General features: G+C 43.8%; 1 protein-coding gene across 5 annotated transcripts in view; it reads left to right on the top strand.

Moving 5' to 3' along the window:
- Positions 1-13,646, top strand: part of LRMDA (leucine rich melanocyte differentiation associated) — a 1,115,169-nt gene that overhangs the window by 605,000 nt on the left and 496,523 nt on the right. For all 5 annotated transcript variants that reach the window (XM_063103067.1, XM_063103065.1, XM_063103068.1 and 2 more), the window contains one exon: positions 11,882-12,010. In XM_063103067.1, the coding sequence (XP_062959137.1) occupies positions 11,882-12,010 (129 nt within the window). The remainder of the gene's footprint in view (positions 1-11,881; positions 12,011-13,646) is intronic.

The raw sequence follows: 13,646 nt of genomic DNA, 5'->3' as shown, positions 1-13,646 counted from the left end.
AGTACTGTGTCACTTTGCCTGTCACTTCCTAGTTTGGGTTGCTATGAAAGATGAAGAAAAGCGGGGGCAAGGGGAGTGGATTTTTTTTTTCTTCCCCCAGCTCTCCCCTCCCACCTTTTTTATTAATCAGATTTCTTACTTGAGGCTTGAAACACACCCTACCCTCTGACCTCCATCTTTTTGGCCCATGGGGATGACCTGCCACACTCATGCTGAACTTTTTACTGAATGGTGGAATGATTAAGGCGATGATAAAACTTTGGTTTGGGAGTTTTTCTCCTGCAATCCACCTTGGAGCATAGGCTGTCTGAAAAGGAGCAGACCTCTGAAATAATCTACTCTAGCCTCCCCAATTTACCAAAGAGTAAAGTGAGGCCTGGAGGGGGCAAGAATTTGAACAAAGCACTGCAGCAAGGTGGTGACCAAGGCAGGACAAGAATCAGGTTCCCTGGTGGTTCTTAAGACAAAAGTTCTCCCAAGCTGCCCTCTCCTTGTATTGTTAGATGATTCTGAGCACGTGTTTCTTTTGGAGGTTGAGATACTGGCTTCCTTTTCCGAGGTAACTATTTTCTTCCTTTGAAAATAAAATATTCATATTTATTTTTCAAAAACAATCTTCTAACTAACAACAATCCTCATTTTTATCTAGGTTTGTTTTTATGTACCATATCTCATGGATCCCCTAACAATATCTACAAAGTGTATAGGTCAGGGATTTTTCTGCCACAGTGATAGATTAGAGAATTAAACTTTGCAAGTGGTATTTTTCCAAGATTTCATACCACATCCGGAACTTGAAAACAGAGCTCATAGCTGTTTGGCTCGTGCCCACACTTAGTGGTCTTAATCTGTGAGTTTACTTACTGCCCTTGTGTTTGACCTCACTGAGTTTGCAAGGTATTCTTCGTCACAACAAGCCTTTCCCTGCGAAAACATCACAATTGGGTAAGCAGAGGGGCAGACAAGGAGGAGAGGCCTTGGTTTAGCCCTAGGAAAATTCTTCTTCGTCACACTGTACATCTGTAATCATCTGGTCTCTCCTCTCTGTCCCCACCATTGTTAAGTGTTGGTACTCAGGCCCCAGAATGTGCCACTATACGAAATGGAAAGCAAACCTCGAGAGTTGTTCTCTGAGGGGTTGTGTAAAGCACAGAGCTAGGACTGTTTTGGAAAGAAAGAAAATGGCTCCTACAGCAAGCCACTTTGGGAGGTCACTGTATCTCCCAGGGCCTTCTTTCCTGTAGGAGATATAAAGCTATCTTGTAGTCTGGGACAGAAAACATGTTTTCACCTTTTTCAGTCAATTGGGACTTTACAGAATCAGCAGTTGGCACCTTTTTGCTGGCTTTTCTGGCCTGATTCCATTCCAGGGGGGCCCTGCCCATGGGGAGCTGGGCTTTGGGCAAGTATTTGATTAGGGCCCCTGTTAGTCCCTAGGGCCTTGAGGCCCAGCCATGTAAATGTCTCCTTTTCTGGTTGGTTTGCAACGAGTAGACACCATCTGTTGAATTAAAATTCTCTTTATGGAGGGTGGTGAAAGGCTTGTGTGGAAGAGACACTGTTATCTTTCAGGCAAACAGTTCATGAGGTTGAAGAGCAGTGTTCTTGGCCCAGCATATGTTTGTCCAATGGCTGTGGGAGCCGCCCCCAGCAGGCGCGACATTCCGCCCCACGGCGACGTGCACACATACCGCGGCTGCGGCACACCGTGTCCGCTCCCTTACATCTCCCTAGCAAAGAAAACCTCCATTTATAGAACCCGCCAAACAAACTCACTCTTTAGACTCTTAAAAACAAACAAGATCCCGAGGCCACAGGCTCCATGCGTGCATGTGTGGTTTTGTAAAATCTCAAGCCGTGAATCAAAATAATTTTAGAGACATAGTCAAAGCCCAGGCCCAACCCCTGTCACCAGGGTGGGAGAAAGGCAGGAAAAAATGGCTGAGAGGAGGGGGCACACCCCAGATGGGGAGAACATGGGAACAAGGCGTGGGGTCTGTCATTCACCTACTGTGTTCATGGGGGTGGTTACCTGCTTCCTTATCTCTGTCCTTAGCAACTTACTGTCATAACTTCAGGACACACATAGGAGGAGGTCAAAAAAGGTGGTGACTACAGCCCTCCTTTCTTTCCACTTGATTTCTAAAGCCCATCTTGCCCCACCGCTCAGCAATATGCTTTCCCATGTGGTTTCTCCTTGTTTCAAGTCCAACTTTATTCTCTCTTCCGTAGGTGGTAACTCACTAGGAGCAGATTCCGTGACCTGTGCATCTTTCATATCCCCAGATGTGATGCTCATTGAGTACCTGCCATGCTAGAGTGGGTGCCATGTGCATGCTTTTTGGTGCTAAATAAGCTTTTTGGAATATAGATTACTTGAGTGCCAGGATCAAGTTACCTCTTTTTCTAATGTTCCCTCACCACCAATGTGAAATACAGTGTAAGTAGATACTCCTAAGATTAGAATTCAGATGAATCAAGACTTAGCTCAAGCCCATATCCTCTTTAAATAGCCCCATCCCCCTCCTCAAGGCAGTGCTTATCATCCCAGCCTGACTTATTATCCTGTTATCTGGTAATTGCTTCCCTGTCTATACTGATTTCTTAATAGTAGGGGACCATGCGACAGTCATTTTTGTAGCCCAGAGACTAGCAAAGTACTGGGCAAGGAGATGGCACTCTGTACATTTTTGTAAATGAATGAATGAATGAGCTATAGCGGTCCATGCCAAGGAGACTATTAGCTGGTAAAACTCAATCCAGCTCGACCTAATGCACACTTAACCTTTCATATGAAGGCCATATGAAAAACTGTAAGAACTAGATCTTCGGGGAATTGTTCTAGAAGGATCGGGGAATATAGACTGAAAGGCAGAAGAACTTGAAAATCATCTAGGTTCATCATTATAGTTGAGGACTTGCAATGAATGGATTGCAAAGCTGCACATAATGTTTGGATAAAGGTTGTAGCAATAGTGAATTTCCATTTCCAGACCACAACTAGAAATTATTTAGAGGTAATTTAGCATAGTTGAGAGAACACTGTACTGTATGTCCAAAAGTTTGAGATGTGGCTTAGTTATTATGTATGGTTTCAGGTAAGCCAATTTACCTCTCTGGGCATTAGTCATCTGTGAACTAGAGGGATAGAAAACCCTAAAATTCCTTTAGGACCGAAAGTCCATGAGTCTATGAGGAGGACCGTGATAGGGCACATTTCACACAAATAGAGCTGTAGCTCTAATATGTAGTTTACAGTCTGTAAGAGGCCAGTGTGTTGAGATGTGCCTTTTTTTATTGTGGGGATGTCCCCATAGTGAGGAAACTATTGAAGAAGTCTTGCATAGTCCCAGTTAGACGATAAGGATAGGCACGGAGTTTGGTGTGGTGGGAATGGCAGAGACAGAACTCTCTGTTACACTCTTCCCACTTTGGCAGGGCAGAAGGGACGCTTGGCAGCCCTTGTAAGCTGTGGTTATTGAGGAAGGAGCCCCAGTCCGATAACCACAGTATCTGGACAGAATATTAGAGTTGCCAAATCTAATCTTCTACTCCGTAAAGGAATTCACTCTAAACATTCTCTGTGACTCTAGTCTCTGATCGAATATGTATAGTGACTCACAAGGCAGCTCAATCCTTTGGGGCATAGCTCCTCTTTTTTTTTATGTTTTTTAAAAAATTGATTCAAGACATCTCTGTCCAATTTGCATAATTTTCTATTTGTTTTTATTCTTCCTTCCGGAATCGCACAGACTTAGTACCTTGAAATGACTGCGACTTCTCTGCCCCTGCTTAAGCAGTCTGAGCTGTGTGCGCCACTGTTTCTCACACCTTTCACCTGCAGGTGGTTCTCCTTGGGCGGTGCTTCTGAGTGCTAAGCCCCGTTGAGCGGGACGCCCAGACTTGGAGCTAAGCTCCGGGAAGGGTTACTTATGGGCCAGTAGAGAAGCAGAGTGGATTAGGATCAGATTAGCTTCTGTGGTGGTAGACCCACGCCGGCGATTCATCGTAAGCCCTCTCCATACAGACTGCATGTTATATAAAGTGTTCTCCATCTGTGTATGAGGAGTTATCTTGTTTTAGTCAAAAGTAATATTTACTAGAGTTTTTCCTGATTATAAAATGCTTATTCATTCATGATAGAAAATTTAGTAACGAGAAAACTGAAAAAAAAAATTACCCCTAAGCCTATTACCCAGTGGTTCATGGTATGTATCTGGGATATATACTTGTACGTATAGATATATATGCAGATATATAAGTAGATATCTAAGTATATGTATGTATATAAGTGTGTTTGTGTATATATGTGTGTACGGAATTGTCAGAAAGTCTCTGTATACAAGATGGTGTATTAACAGCAGTTTATAGACTAGAAACAGCTAACAAAGACTACTTCGATGACCAAACCATCAACATGGAAGAAAATGCCCCGGAAAACATGGTCCAGATTAAAATCTGTATGGACAATAGAAGGGAGCATATGGATGACTTCAGATTTTCATGCATGAGATCTTGGTGTATGTACCATAGTATATTGTAACTTAATTTTAGGTACTTAAATATATAGCACGAGAATTTTACTAGCTTGTTAGATGTCTGTCTACATTATTATTTTTAATTGCTGCATGGTATTTCATTATACAGATGTATGAGCTTTATTTAATCATTTCTCTATCATTGAGCATTTAGGCTTGTTTACAATGTTGTTATAAATAATGTTGTACTGAACGTACTTGTACTTAAACCATACACATGTCCTAATATTTACTGAATAAATTATTGAACTTGGAATTACTGAATGAAAAGATGATCATTTTGAAAGCTTTAATATAAATTGCTATCCAGAAAGGTTATAAAAATTTCATTCTTCCATTAGTCTTGTGTTAGTATGTTACCTTGAACTTTTGACAAAACTATGTTAAAATACAAAAAAAAAAAAAAAATCTTCTTTAATTTGAATATTCTAGATTTTCAATGAAGCTAAAAATTTTTACCACATTTTCATTATTGACCAATTTTCTTGTAAATTTTCTGTCCAAGTTTTTTGATAATTTTTCTGTTAAGGCTTCAACTTTTCCTTAATGATTTATAAAAGCTCTTTCCTTTAAGGGTGTTAAACCTTAGACTACTAGAGATGTTGCAAACATTTTCCAAATTTTCATTTGCCTTTTGATTTTTTTAAGCCGATGTTTTTGGTTAGTTGAGCTTTAAATCTATATTTAAGGTCTTTACATTAGATATTGTGAAATTTCATCTTATTGGGCAGAAACAATGGTTGATTCTAACAGGATCATTTGGGATCCAAATGTATCATCCTTTATATCTTTCTAGGGCCCAGGCCTCTGTAAATGTGATAAACATGTCCTTAGCCAAGTCATTGGCAAAAACAAAAAACAAAAACAAGGACAAAATTCCCTAGAACCTCTCCCAATTTGAACCATTAATCAGTATTTTATATCTATCTATCTATCTATCTATCTATCTATCTATCTATCTATCTATCTATCTATCTATCTATCTATCTATCTATCTGTATAAATTTACCTCCTAACTCAGAGCATTAATCAGTATTCCTCAGGTACATTTTTGAACCAGTTTTGATTCTACCTAAAGTTGTCATTTTCTAGCCTGCTTTTTGTCTTTACATCACAAGGATATTATTAGGAGCTTATTCAAAGACATTTTGTACTCTGTATACAATATATCTTTTCTATTCCTAGTCAAGTGTCTCCATTTACAGATGGTTTCATAGAACTTGTCTTTAATGCACAGAAGCTGCCTGTTTGAGAATCTGTGATATATTATATTGATATATGTTCTAGTTGTTTCCACAAAGGGTTTTGGCTAGCTTATTAGAATTAATAAAATAAAAAAGCAACAAATACCTAAATAAAATATCAAGGCTATGAAAAAATTATAAACCTTGACAATAAAATTAGAAAGCAGATGTAGAGATCATGAGGTGTTGACTTTTTACAGTTGGGTCACAGTTTAACTCTGAGCTTCCTGGTAGGAAAGGTAAAAAGGATAGCATGATTAGGTACATTGTCCTAAGGCAAACAAATGCCAGCTCCTCAGAGGTATAACCTGACCAGAATTTCATATAGATACATTTATAAACTCATGGACCCATAGGTTGGAGAATCTACCTACTTACTTCCTTACCTCCTTTTTCAAATAACGGGAACTGTAAGTACCTATTTCTGGGCTTCTAGCTCCTCATTCATTCTCCCTAATTCCTCAGGCATCATACTTGAAAGATGTCTTAGTATTCTTATGCATGGTGCAGGAAGGCTTCAGACCTAGTTAACTACCTTGGTTTTGGATTCAGATCTCACATACAGTGTTAAATTTCATTCTCTGCAGCTCAGGGATTATCCATCATGATGCAGGGCTCAACAGGGCTTTGGGGTTGACTTTGACTTCACGTGATGTACTGCCTCTTGGTGTTAGTAAAAAAACATTGTGGAAAAAGTGAATTAACAGTTAATATGAATCCTTCCATGAACTTTTTGAAGACCCTCTTTTGAAGGCCCAGAACCATTACCATGTTCTTCTGTTTCTTAAAGACATTTCCACTGATTTATATTATTATTTGTACATGTATCTCTGGCTATGTAACCTAAATGGCAGAAAAATATATAGAAAAGTATACACAGTCAGCTGTACGTATAGTACTATATGTAGTAATATACTATATATTATTTGTAGTAGTGTACGTGGTTACATATCTACATCTGTATCTTCTGACTATTTAAATAGGATATAAAAGAGTTTTATGGCTGAAGAAAGAATATCTCTCAGGGACTAGGAAAACAGACTGTAAAAATGTCTGTGCTGCCACTAGGCCGGTGACTGGGACATAAACAGACACTTCACAGATCACCAGTTCTTTCTTCCTCACCAGTTACTTTGTCTTGCCTGTCTGTCCTCATAGCTTTGGTCATGGCCTGGGTGGAAAGTTAGTTTGCAGACATTTCCCAAGGACCTGCTATGTGCCAGATACTGTATTTGGCTGGTCATGTTAATGAGAGGAACAAGTGACTATTTTTGTGTTAAAACTATTTGACAACTACACTGACCAATCGAAATGGATGCCAGCCTGAGCAGGGTCCTTGCTGGCTCTGTGCTGTGGTGGGTATTGAACTCTTAGTTGCTGGATTATGAAAAGGCCTGTGGTCAGGGTACCAGGGAGTGGCCAGTGTAACAGGGAGGGTTCTCAGAGCTGCATCTATTTACCAACTGGTCAGAAAGTGTTTAAATATTGTAACAACTAGTATTGGTATACTGGTGCAGACTGGTTGAATGTCACTCCTTGCTGTATCAGACAGTGGCCATAGGGTAAAGACGGGCAGGCATTCTGGTTAGGAATCGCCCCCCAGCCACTGGCCAGCGCCCTGGGTCGCACTCTCCATCTCGTTGGCGAGGAGGTACTGCACTGCCACTGTGCATTTGACAGCTTTCCAGGTGTATGGAGGCTGCACTGAGAGCCTCTTTTGCTGGGGGCTGGGCAGACAGAATTCATCCAGAGAGACCCTCACAGGACAGGTAACAGCCAACTCTTGTGGGTCAGGGTGATTAACCAGTATGGGAGATGTCAGACATGTGGGTTGGGCCCTCTGGAATTTCCATGGCCTTCCCATTTGCTCAGTGGAAAACTATGGGTATGGATATTTAGATAGATGTAGTCAGGGAGGCAGATGAAGATGAAGATCTTTGTTGGACATCTTGTTTTCTTGATTGATTTAAGACCATCCCAACCTTTGGTCCTGGATTTGAGGCCAAATATGGTTCCAAAGAGAGAGAGAGAGAGACTTCTTTTTTAGGGTCTGTGGCTAACTGTCCCCACCACTCCCTTCTAGCTCATGCCAGGCAGTGATGTCATTCCTGGTGTCGACTGGAAGCTGAGTTCTAATTCTTAGTACATCCTATATCCTGGGGATTGAACCAGGGGTTCTGGATGTTTTCTGTAGTGATTTCTGTGGTGAAATGTTCTGGCTGGCTTTTTGCTAGGTAAAGGGCAGGGAGGGGGAGCTACAAAGTAGAAGCTCCTCTGCCCAAACCTGCCAGCCCTGCCCTGCCCTGGTCCTGGTCCTTCTCCTTCCCCATTCTGATGAGTGGGTAATTTTCAGGGAAAGGATGGAGGTCGCTGAGTTTGCACCCACCCAGGAGCAGAAGGGATCGGGGTTCAAGGGGCAGCCACTTTGTGGGGCCCACTGCCCTGCCGAGACCCCTGCATAGTGGCTCCAGCCACTGGCCTACCCCAGGCAGGGGAGCGGACGCCTGTTTAGCGCTGCTGTTTTTATAAGCTAATGAGGACAGAGTGTGAGCCACAGGCAATGATGCTGGATATTAACTGTGACAGGAAGCTTGATCATAATTATCTTAACGAGGATAGGGTTAATTACAGTGGAAACTTAAAAGTTCTCTCTGTTTGAATCCACTGGAGCTGAATGCGTTGTGATGTTTTGTCATTTTGATGTGACTTTGGAAAAGGCACTGGGACTCTCCCAGCAGCCACCGCGGCTTCTGGGGGAGCCCAGGTGGACCCCTGGGAAGGAGGTAACCGAGATGATACCTGTAGGTGAGATCACAGCAGCTTTCCTACTGGTGGAGCTGGAGGCAGGCCTGCTTTGAGTTGTGGGGTTGCTGATTAGGTTTCCAGAGCAAATCACCTGCCACCAATGCCCCTGCACACATCTTTTCCCTGCCGGCCCTTGGTGGCTCCTTATCAAGCTGGGACGATCTCTCTTCCATGGGCTGCACTACTTTGGTAGCAGGTGAAGCCTTACCCTCCCCTCCTGCTCCCCAGCCCACACCTCAGACATTGCAGCCACTGCCAAGGAAGCTGGTGAGTAACCCTGAAGTGACAGTCACCCCCTTCACCAGGGCTCTCATTTTGGGGTGCATTTTGCTGTCCACACACAAGGTTATAGCAGAGAAATTGCAGTTCTGTCATCTGTTCCGTGTAGCTGCCGTCATGGTCCCATTAAACAACATAGATCTGTGCGGGTCCTTAAAGCCTTTTCCACCTTATTTTATTGCATAGCACATACCTATTTGCAGGTATCTGGAATATAAGGGTATGAACCCAAAGATTGACGCAGATCGTTTCTTTCTCCTCCTCCCTCCTGGAAAACAACAGTAGCAACAGTGAAATTTTTAAAAAAGTCGTCGTCTGGGTGTATATTTACTGGCCTCCACATGTCAGCTGTGCCTACAAAACCCATCCTCTCCAGCCTTACCCTTCACTAGGCTCTCTGCCCTCCTCCTCCTGTTCCCAGTCCTTCAGCTCTGAATTTGGCTGATTAAATCGCCAAGTGCACACCACACTGGAGACTTGAAACCAGAAATTTATTAATTAGCAACTCTCCACGAGACATGGTTTCCTTTTTACTGAGCAGCTAATAACATTGCATGGCATAAAGAATCTTGAACCAGATGGGTGATGGGGGATTTGAGACTGGTCATCCCAACTTATCTCTGAGGTCTTGCTCTGGTGTGGAGGTGCAGAGGGAGCTCTGCCCCAGAGCCCACCCTGCAGAGACAGAAAGTTTTTCTTGGTGGGTGGGGGTCCTGGCTTTGTCCCTCTTCATGCTATGTCATTTTGTTTTACGCTCCCCTGGAGCACTCTTGGAAGGGAGCTTTCTTCTGCTTGCCAGGTGCCAGCCATGTGCTGATTCTCATGATAAGAGTAAAATATTTGCATAACAGAACTGGGGAATGGTGTGTTTGGATGCTGCCTTTGACCGGAGCCCAAATGATGTCTGTGCACAAAGGAGTTGTTAGCTGTCTGAAAGCCTCCCTCGCGGGAGGTGGCCTCCACTCCCCTTGTGAGGCCTAGTCCTGAGAAGCACTTTTGGATCGTGAATCATTAACTCTGATGGAGGAAGGGTCTTCCGAAGAGCCTGAGCCCGGAGGTTCCTGCACAAGCCTGATTTACTACACACCTCTGTGGGTCTATTTATCTGCCCACCCCCTGCCTCTCCAACACCCCCAAGGTCAGGGCTTTGGGAAAAAAGGCAGGAGGAAAAGAAAAAAACAGCATTTGCTAGTAACTTGTTAGTCCTCTTTCACTTACCCTCTGTAAGATCCTGTGAGATGGAAGGAACACAGAATGAGTTTGGCTCTACGGACGTACCTGAGTGAATTCACACTACACAGAAATGGCGGAGCCCAGGTAAAGTCCCAAACCTTCCTGCCTAGATGTGTATAAGTTGTGTGTTGCCTCCTGGAACCATAAGGAAAAAGAGAAAGGAGGAGGAAATGAAACCTGATGACTCCTGACCCCTGGCCCCTTGCTCCACTGTGTGTGCAGCATTGTCCTCCTGCTGTGGAACCACTGGGCCCTGGGTAGGCCACCCCAAGATCTGGCAGGGATGGGGCATGCAGGCGGAGCTCTGTCTCAGTGGAATCTGTGGATTTACTTACTAACTCACAATGCGTTTTACACCTCTCAAGTATTGACCGCCTATTTTGGAGTCCTCTTGGCAGAGGACCCACGAGGGAGCTGTGGGATGCCTTGCGAGGGCACTAGTGCTAAAGTTCACACTCAGGCTGGGTGTGCAGACCTTGCACATGCAGCACATGGGGCTGTAATGTAATTGCTATTTGTAAATGAATAAATAGCGTGGATGACATCTCCCTGATTGGTCACATTTTATGGAATAGCCAGGCATCCCATGTGAGTCCTCCCTGAGGCTGAGGCCACAGCTCAGCTGTCAGCCTGTGCAAGCTCCGCACATCTCCTGGGCCTGACAGGTGGGCAAGCTGGAGTGCATGTCTCTGTGTAAATCCCGCGACCGGGCGGCTTTCTTTAATTAATGCCCGTGTGCACCCGGGTGAGCACTTGTGCACCCTTGCCCCACGTCGCTGCCGCGCCCGGCACTTATGAGAGCCAGTACAACGAAGAGTTAACTTTCAGCTGCATGTACGAGCAAGGCTATTTTCCCCTTTCTGATATATATTTTTTTCCTGAGCCAGGTACTTAATTCTTTCAGATGCCTTTTTATTTACTGCCTCCACATCTACGTTGCTGCACTTTACACTTCTTTCAAAAAGAAAGTGAGAAATCCACTTTCTATAAATTAAAACAGAAACTTCAGGCCAGAAGCTTTGAAGCAGAAATTCCCCTGACCCCTGGTCCCTCCTCCCACCCCCAAACAAAAACAAACAAAAAGAAATCATGAAGGAAAAAGAAAAAGCCCTCTCAGACTGGAGCGATTATGTAATTCTGCAGATGCCTTGCCTTTTGGACAGCCATGGGGACACTGGGAAGAAGCAAATTAAGTGATTAGTAAAGAAAAAAGGCAGAGGAAAAAAGTCGGAGGCTATGAAGGGAGAGAACAGGAGCCTTCCCCGCTGTTTCCCCTACGACTGTACAGAGAGAACTGCTAAGAAATGATACTTGAAGTTATATTTATTATTGTAAGAGGGGTATGATATTTCTGGGCAGGAATGATGGATGACAACTTAAATTTGTGTCCAGGGAATGAAGGTGAACTGTGACAGAGTTATTTATCTTGGGAATGGAGGTTAGGGTCAGCCAAGGCTGGGTGCCTGGAGGCACAAGACATTGACAAATTTATCCTGCAGGCCGTATCTGAAGCCCTTTGTTTTGGATCCTGGCTACTCACTAAGTGACCCTCATCCCTCATGTTGGCAGTGCGTGAAGGATGCGGTGGGAGCCAGCGGCCCCTTCTCCCCTGCTGCCCCCACCCCGGCTCCCGCTACTAATTCTTGTCATTCACTTTGCTGACAGGCACCAAGCCCAACTATTCCCAGTCCTGAAAGGGAAGGTTAAAATATTTATTTCGGCTCATAATGGCCTCCCTGATTTAGTGCAGGATCATTTTTCCTGTTGCCTTTGTCATTGCAGGTCACTGGAAGGACTGAGCGCATTCAGGAGCCTGGAGGAGCTCATCTTGGACAACAATCTGCTCGGGGACGACCTCGTGTTGCCAGGGTTACCCAGGCTCCATACCTTAACCCTCAACAAGAACCAAATATCCTTTCCTCTGCCCGCCACCCCCACTCCCCACCCAGCCCCGCAGTTGTCCCCTTTCATTCCCCCTCCCCCGCAAATACCTGCAAAATGTCAAATGAGTTTTATGTGTCAGCTAAATTAAAGTATGTGAAATACAGTCCATGGGCAGACAAAGCGTTCTGTCTTCTGGCACTTGGGACACTTCAGAGTAATTTATTATAGGTCATTCATAAATGAAATGCACCATTATATCTTCCTGTTGCTCCATTTTAGTGTAGAGATCTAAGTTATGGCTGTGAAGAAATCTTTTTAATAGATAAAAATAGAGAAAGAAAATAATGTCACTGCTGCCAAGGCAGCAAAGCAGACTGTTTTCTTGGGCTTGTGTGGGAGGGCGACCTCTGGTGGGAAGTGGAGGGTAATGCTGCTGAGCAAACTAGGCCTTGGAGATTTCTGGAAGGCTCTGGTGCAGGCTTGGGGAACAGTTGTGGAGAAGGGAGAGTATGGGGGAGGGAGCTAAGGTGGAAGAGCAGTGTGAAGCCCAGGCCTGGCCTGCCTTCTCTGGTGGACGCCGTGCTGGGCTGGTGACGAGAGGTGAGGACTTATCCAGCCTAGGCCGAGACTCACAGGGACTGACTGCTCTGGAGCCTGTAGTGAGAGCTTTTCTGCAGCACAGGCGCATAGCTCCTCCGTCGTTAGTCGTGGGTGACTGTGCCCTGGAATGCCAGCTCTGGGAGGTGGGAAGTTTCCTCAGTTTTGCTAACTTCTCTATCCTTCAGACGTAGAATAATGCCTGGCTCAGGATTCAGTAAATATTTGTGGGAAGGAGGGCTGAATCCGTATCACCAGCTGTGCCTTACCGAGCACTCCCGGGCATCAGTCATTGTGCAGGGCACTTCATGTGTATTGTTTTTTGTTCTTACCAAACCTTGTGGAAAGGGTGTAGTTTTCCATTCATCTAGACGTTGGAGGAGGTAAAGTGTAGGCCTCCAGCCAGACAGTTGACAAGATGCCAGGTTCCAGATCCGGTCTCAACTGTGATTGTATCCAAAGTTCTTTCCATCCCACTGTGTTGCTTCAGACTTGAAGTCCGATCGCCTTGTTTTTTTGATAGAACATTTGATATTTGAAGTGGTTAAATCACTTGTTCACATTCAGAAAGTAAGTTAGAAAAGGGACCAGGGTATTTTCCCTAGAATAGAAAATGAAAGCAGACATAAATGTTAAGTTTAATATATATGCATATATTAGCATTTAAGAATGATTTGCAAAAGCATTTATTAGCCATTGTGTATACTTCAAGCCCTAAGTTAATATGGTCTTTATTCTATAAAATATTATCTCAGCTCTTGCTGCTATAACAGAATACCATAGGGTAGGTGGTTTAAACAACAAATATTTATTTCTCACAGTATGGAGGCTGGTGAAATCAGGGTACCATCATGGTTTGGTTCTCAGTGATAACACTTTCTTGCTATATTCTTACATGCTGGAGACAGAGGAAGAAAGCTCTTTCATGTCTCTTCTTTCAAGGGCACTAATCCCATCATAAAGGATTCACTCTTATGACCTAATTATCTTCCAATGGCCCCATCTCCACATACAATTACATTGTTGTTATTAGGGTTTCAACATAACATTCAGTCCATAGTAAATA

The sequence above is a fragment of the Cynocephalus volans genome, chromosome 7 (assembly GCF_027409185.1).
Source record: "Cynocephalus volans isolate mCynVol1 chromosome 7, mCynVol1.pri, whole genome shotgun sequence".
NCBI lineage: Eukaryota > Metazoa > Chordata > Mammalia > Dermoptera > Cynocephalidae > Cynocephalus > Cynocephalus volans.
The sequence above is the reverse complement of the archived record's forward strand: the minus strand, read 5'-3'. Positions and strand labels throughout refer to the sequence as shown.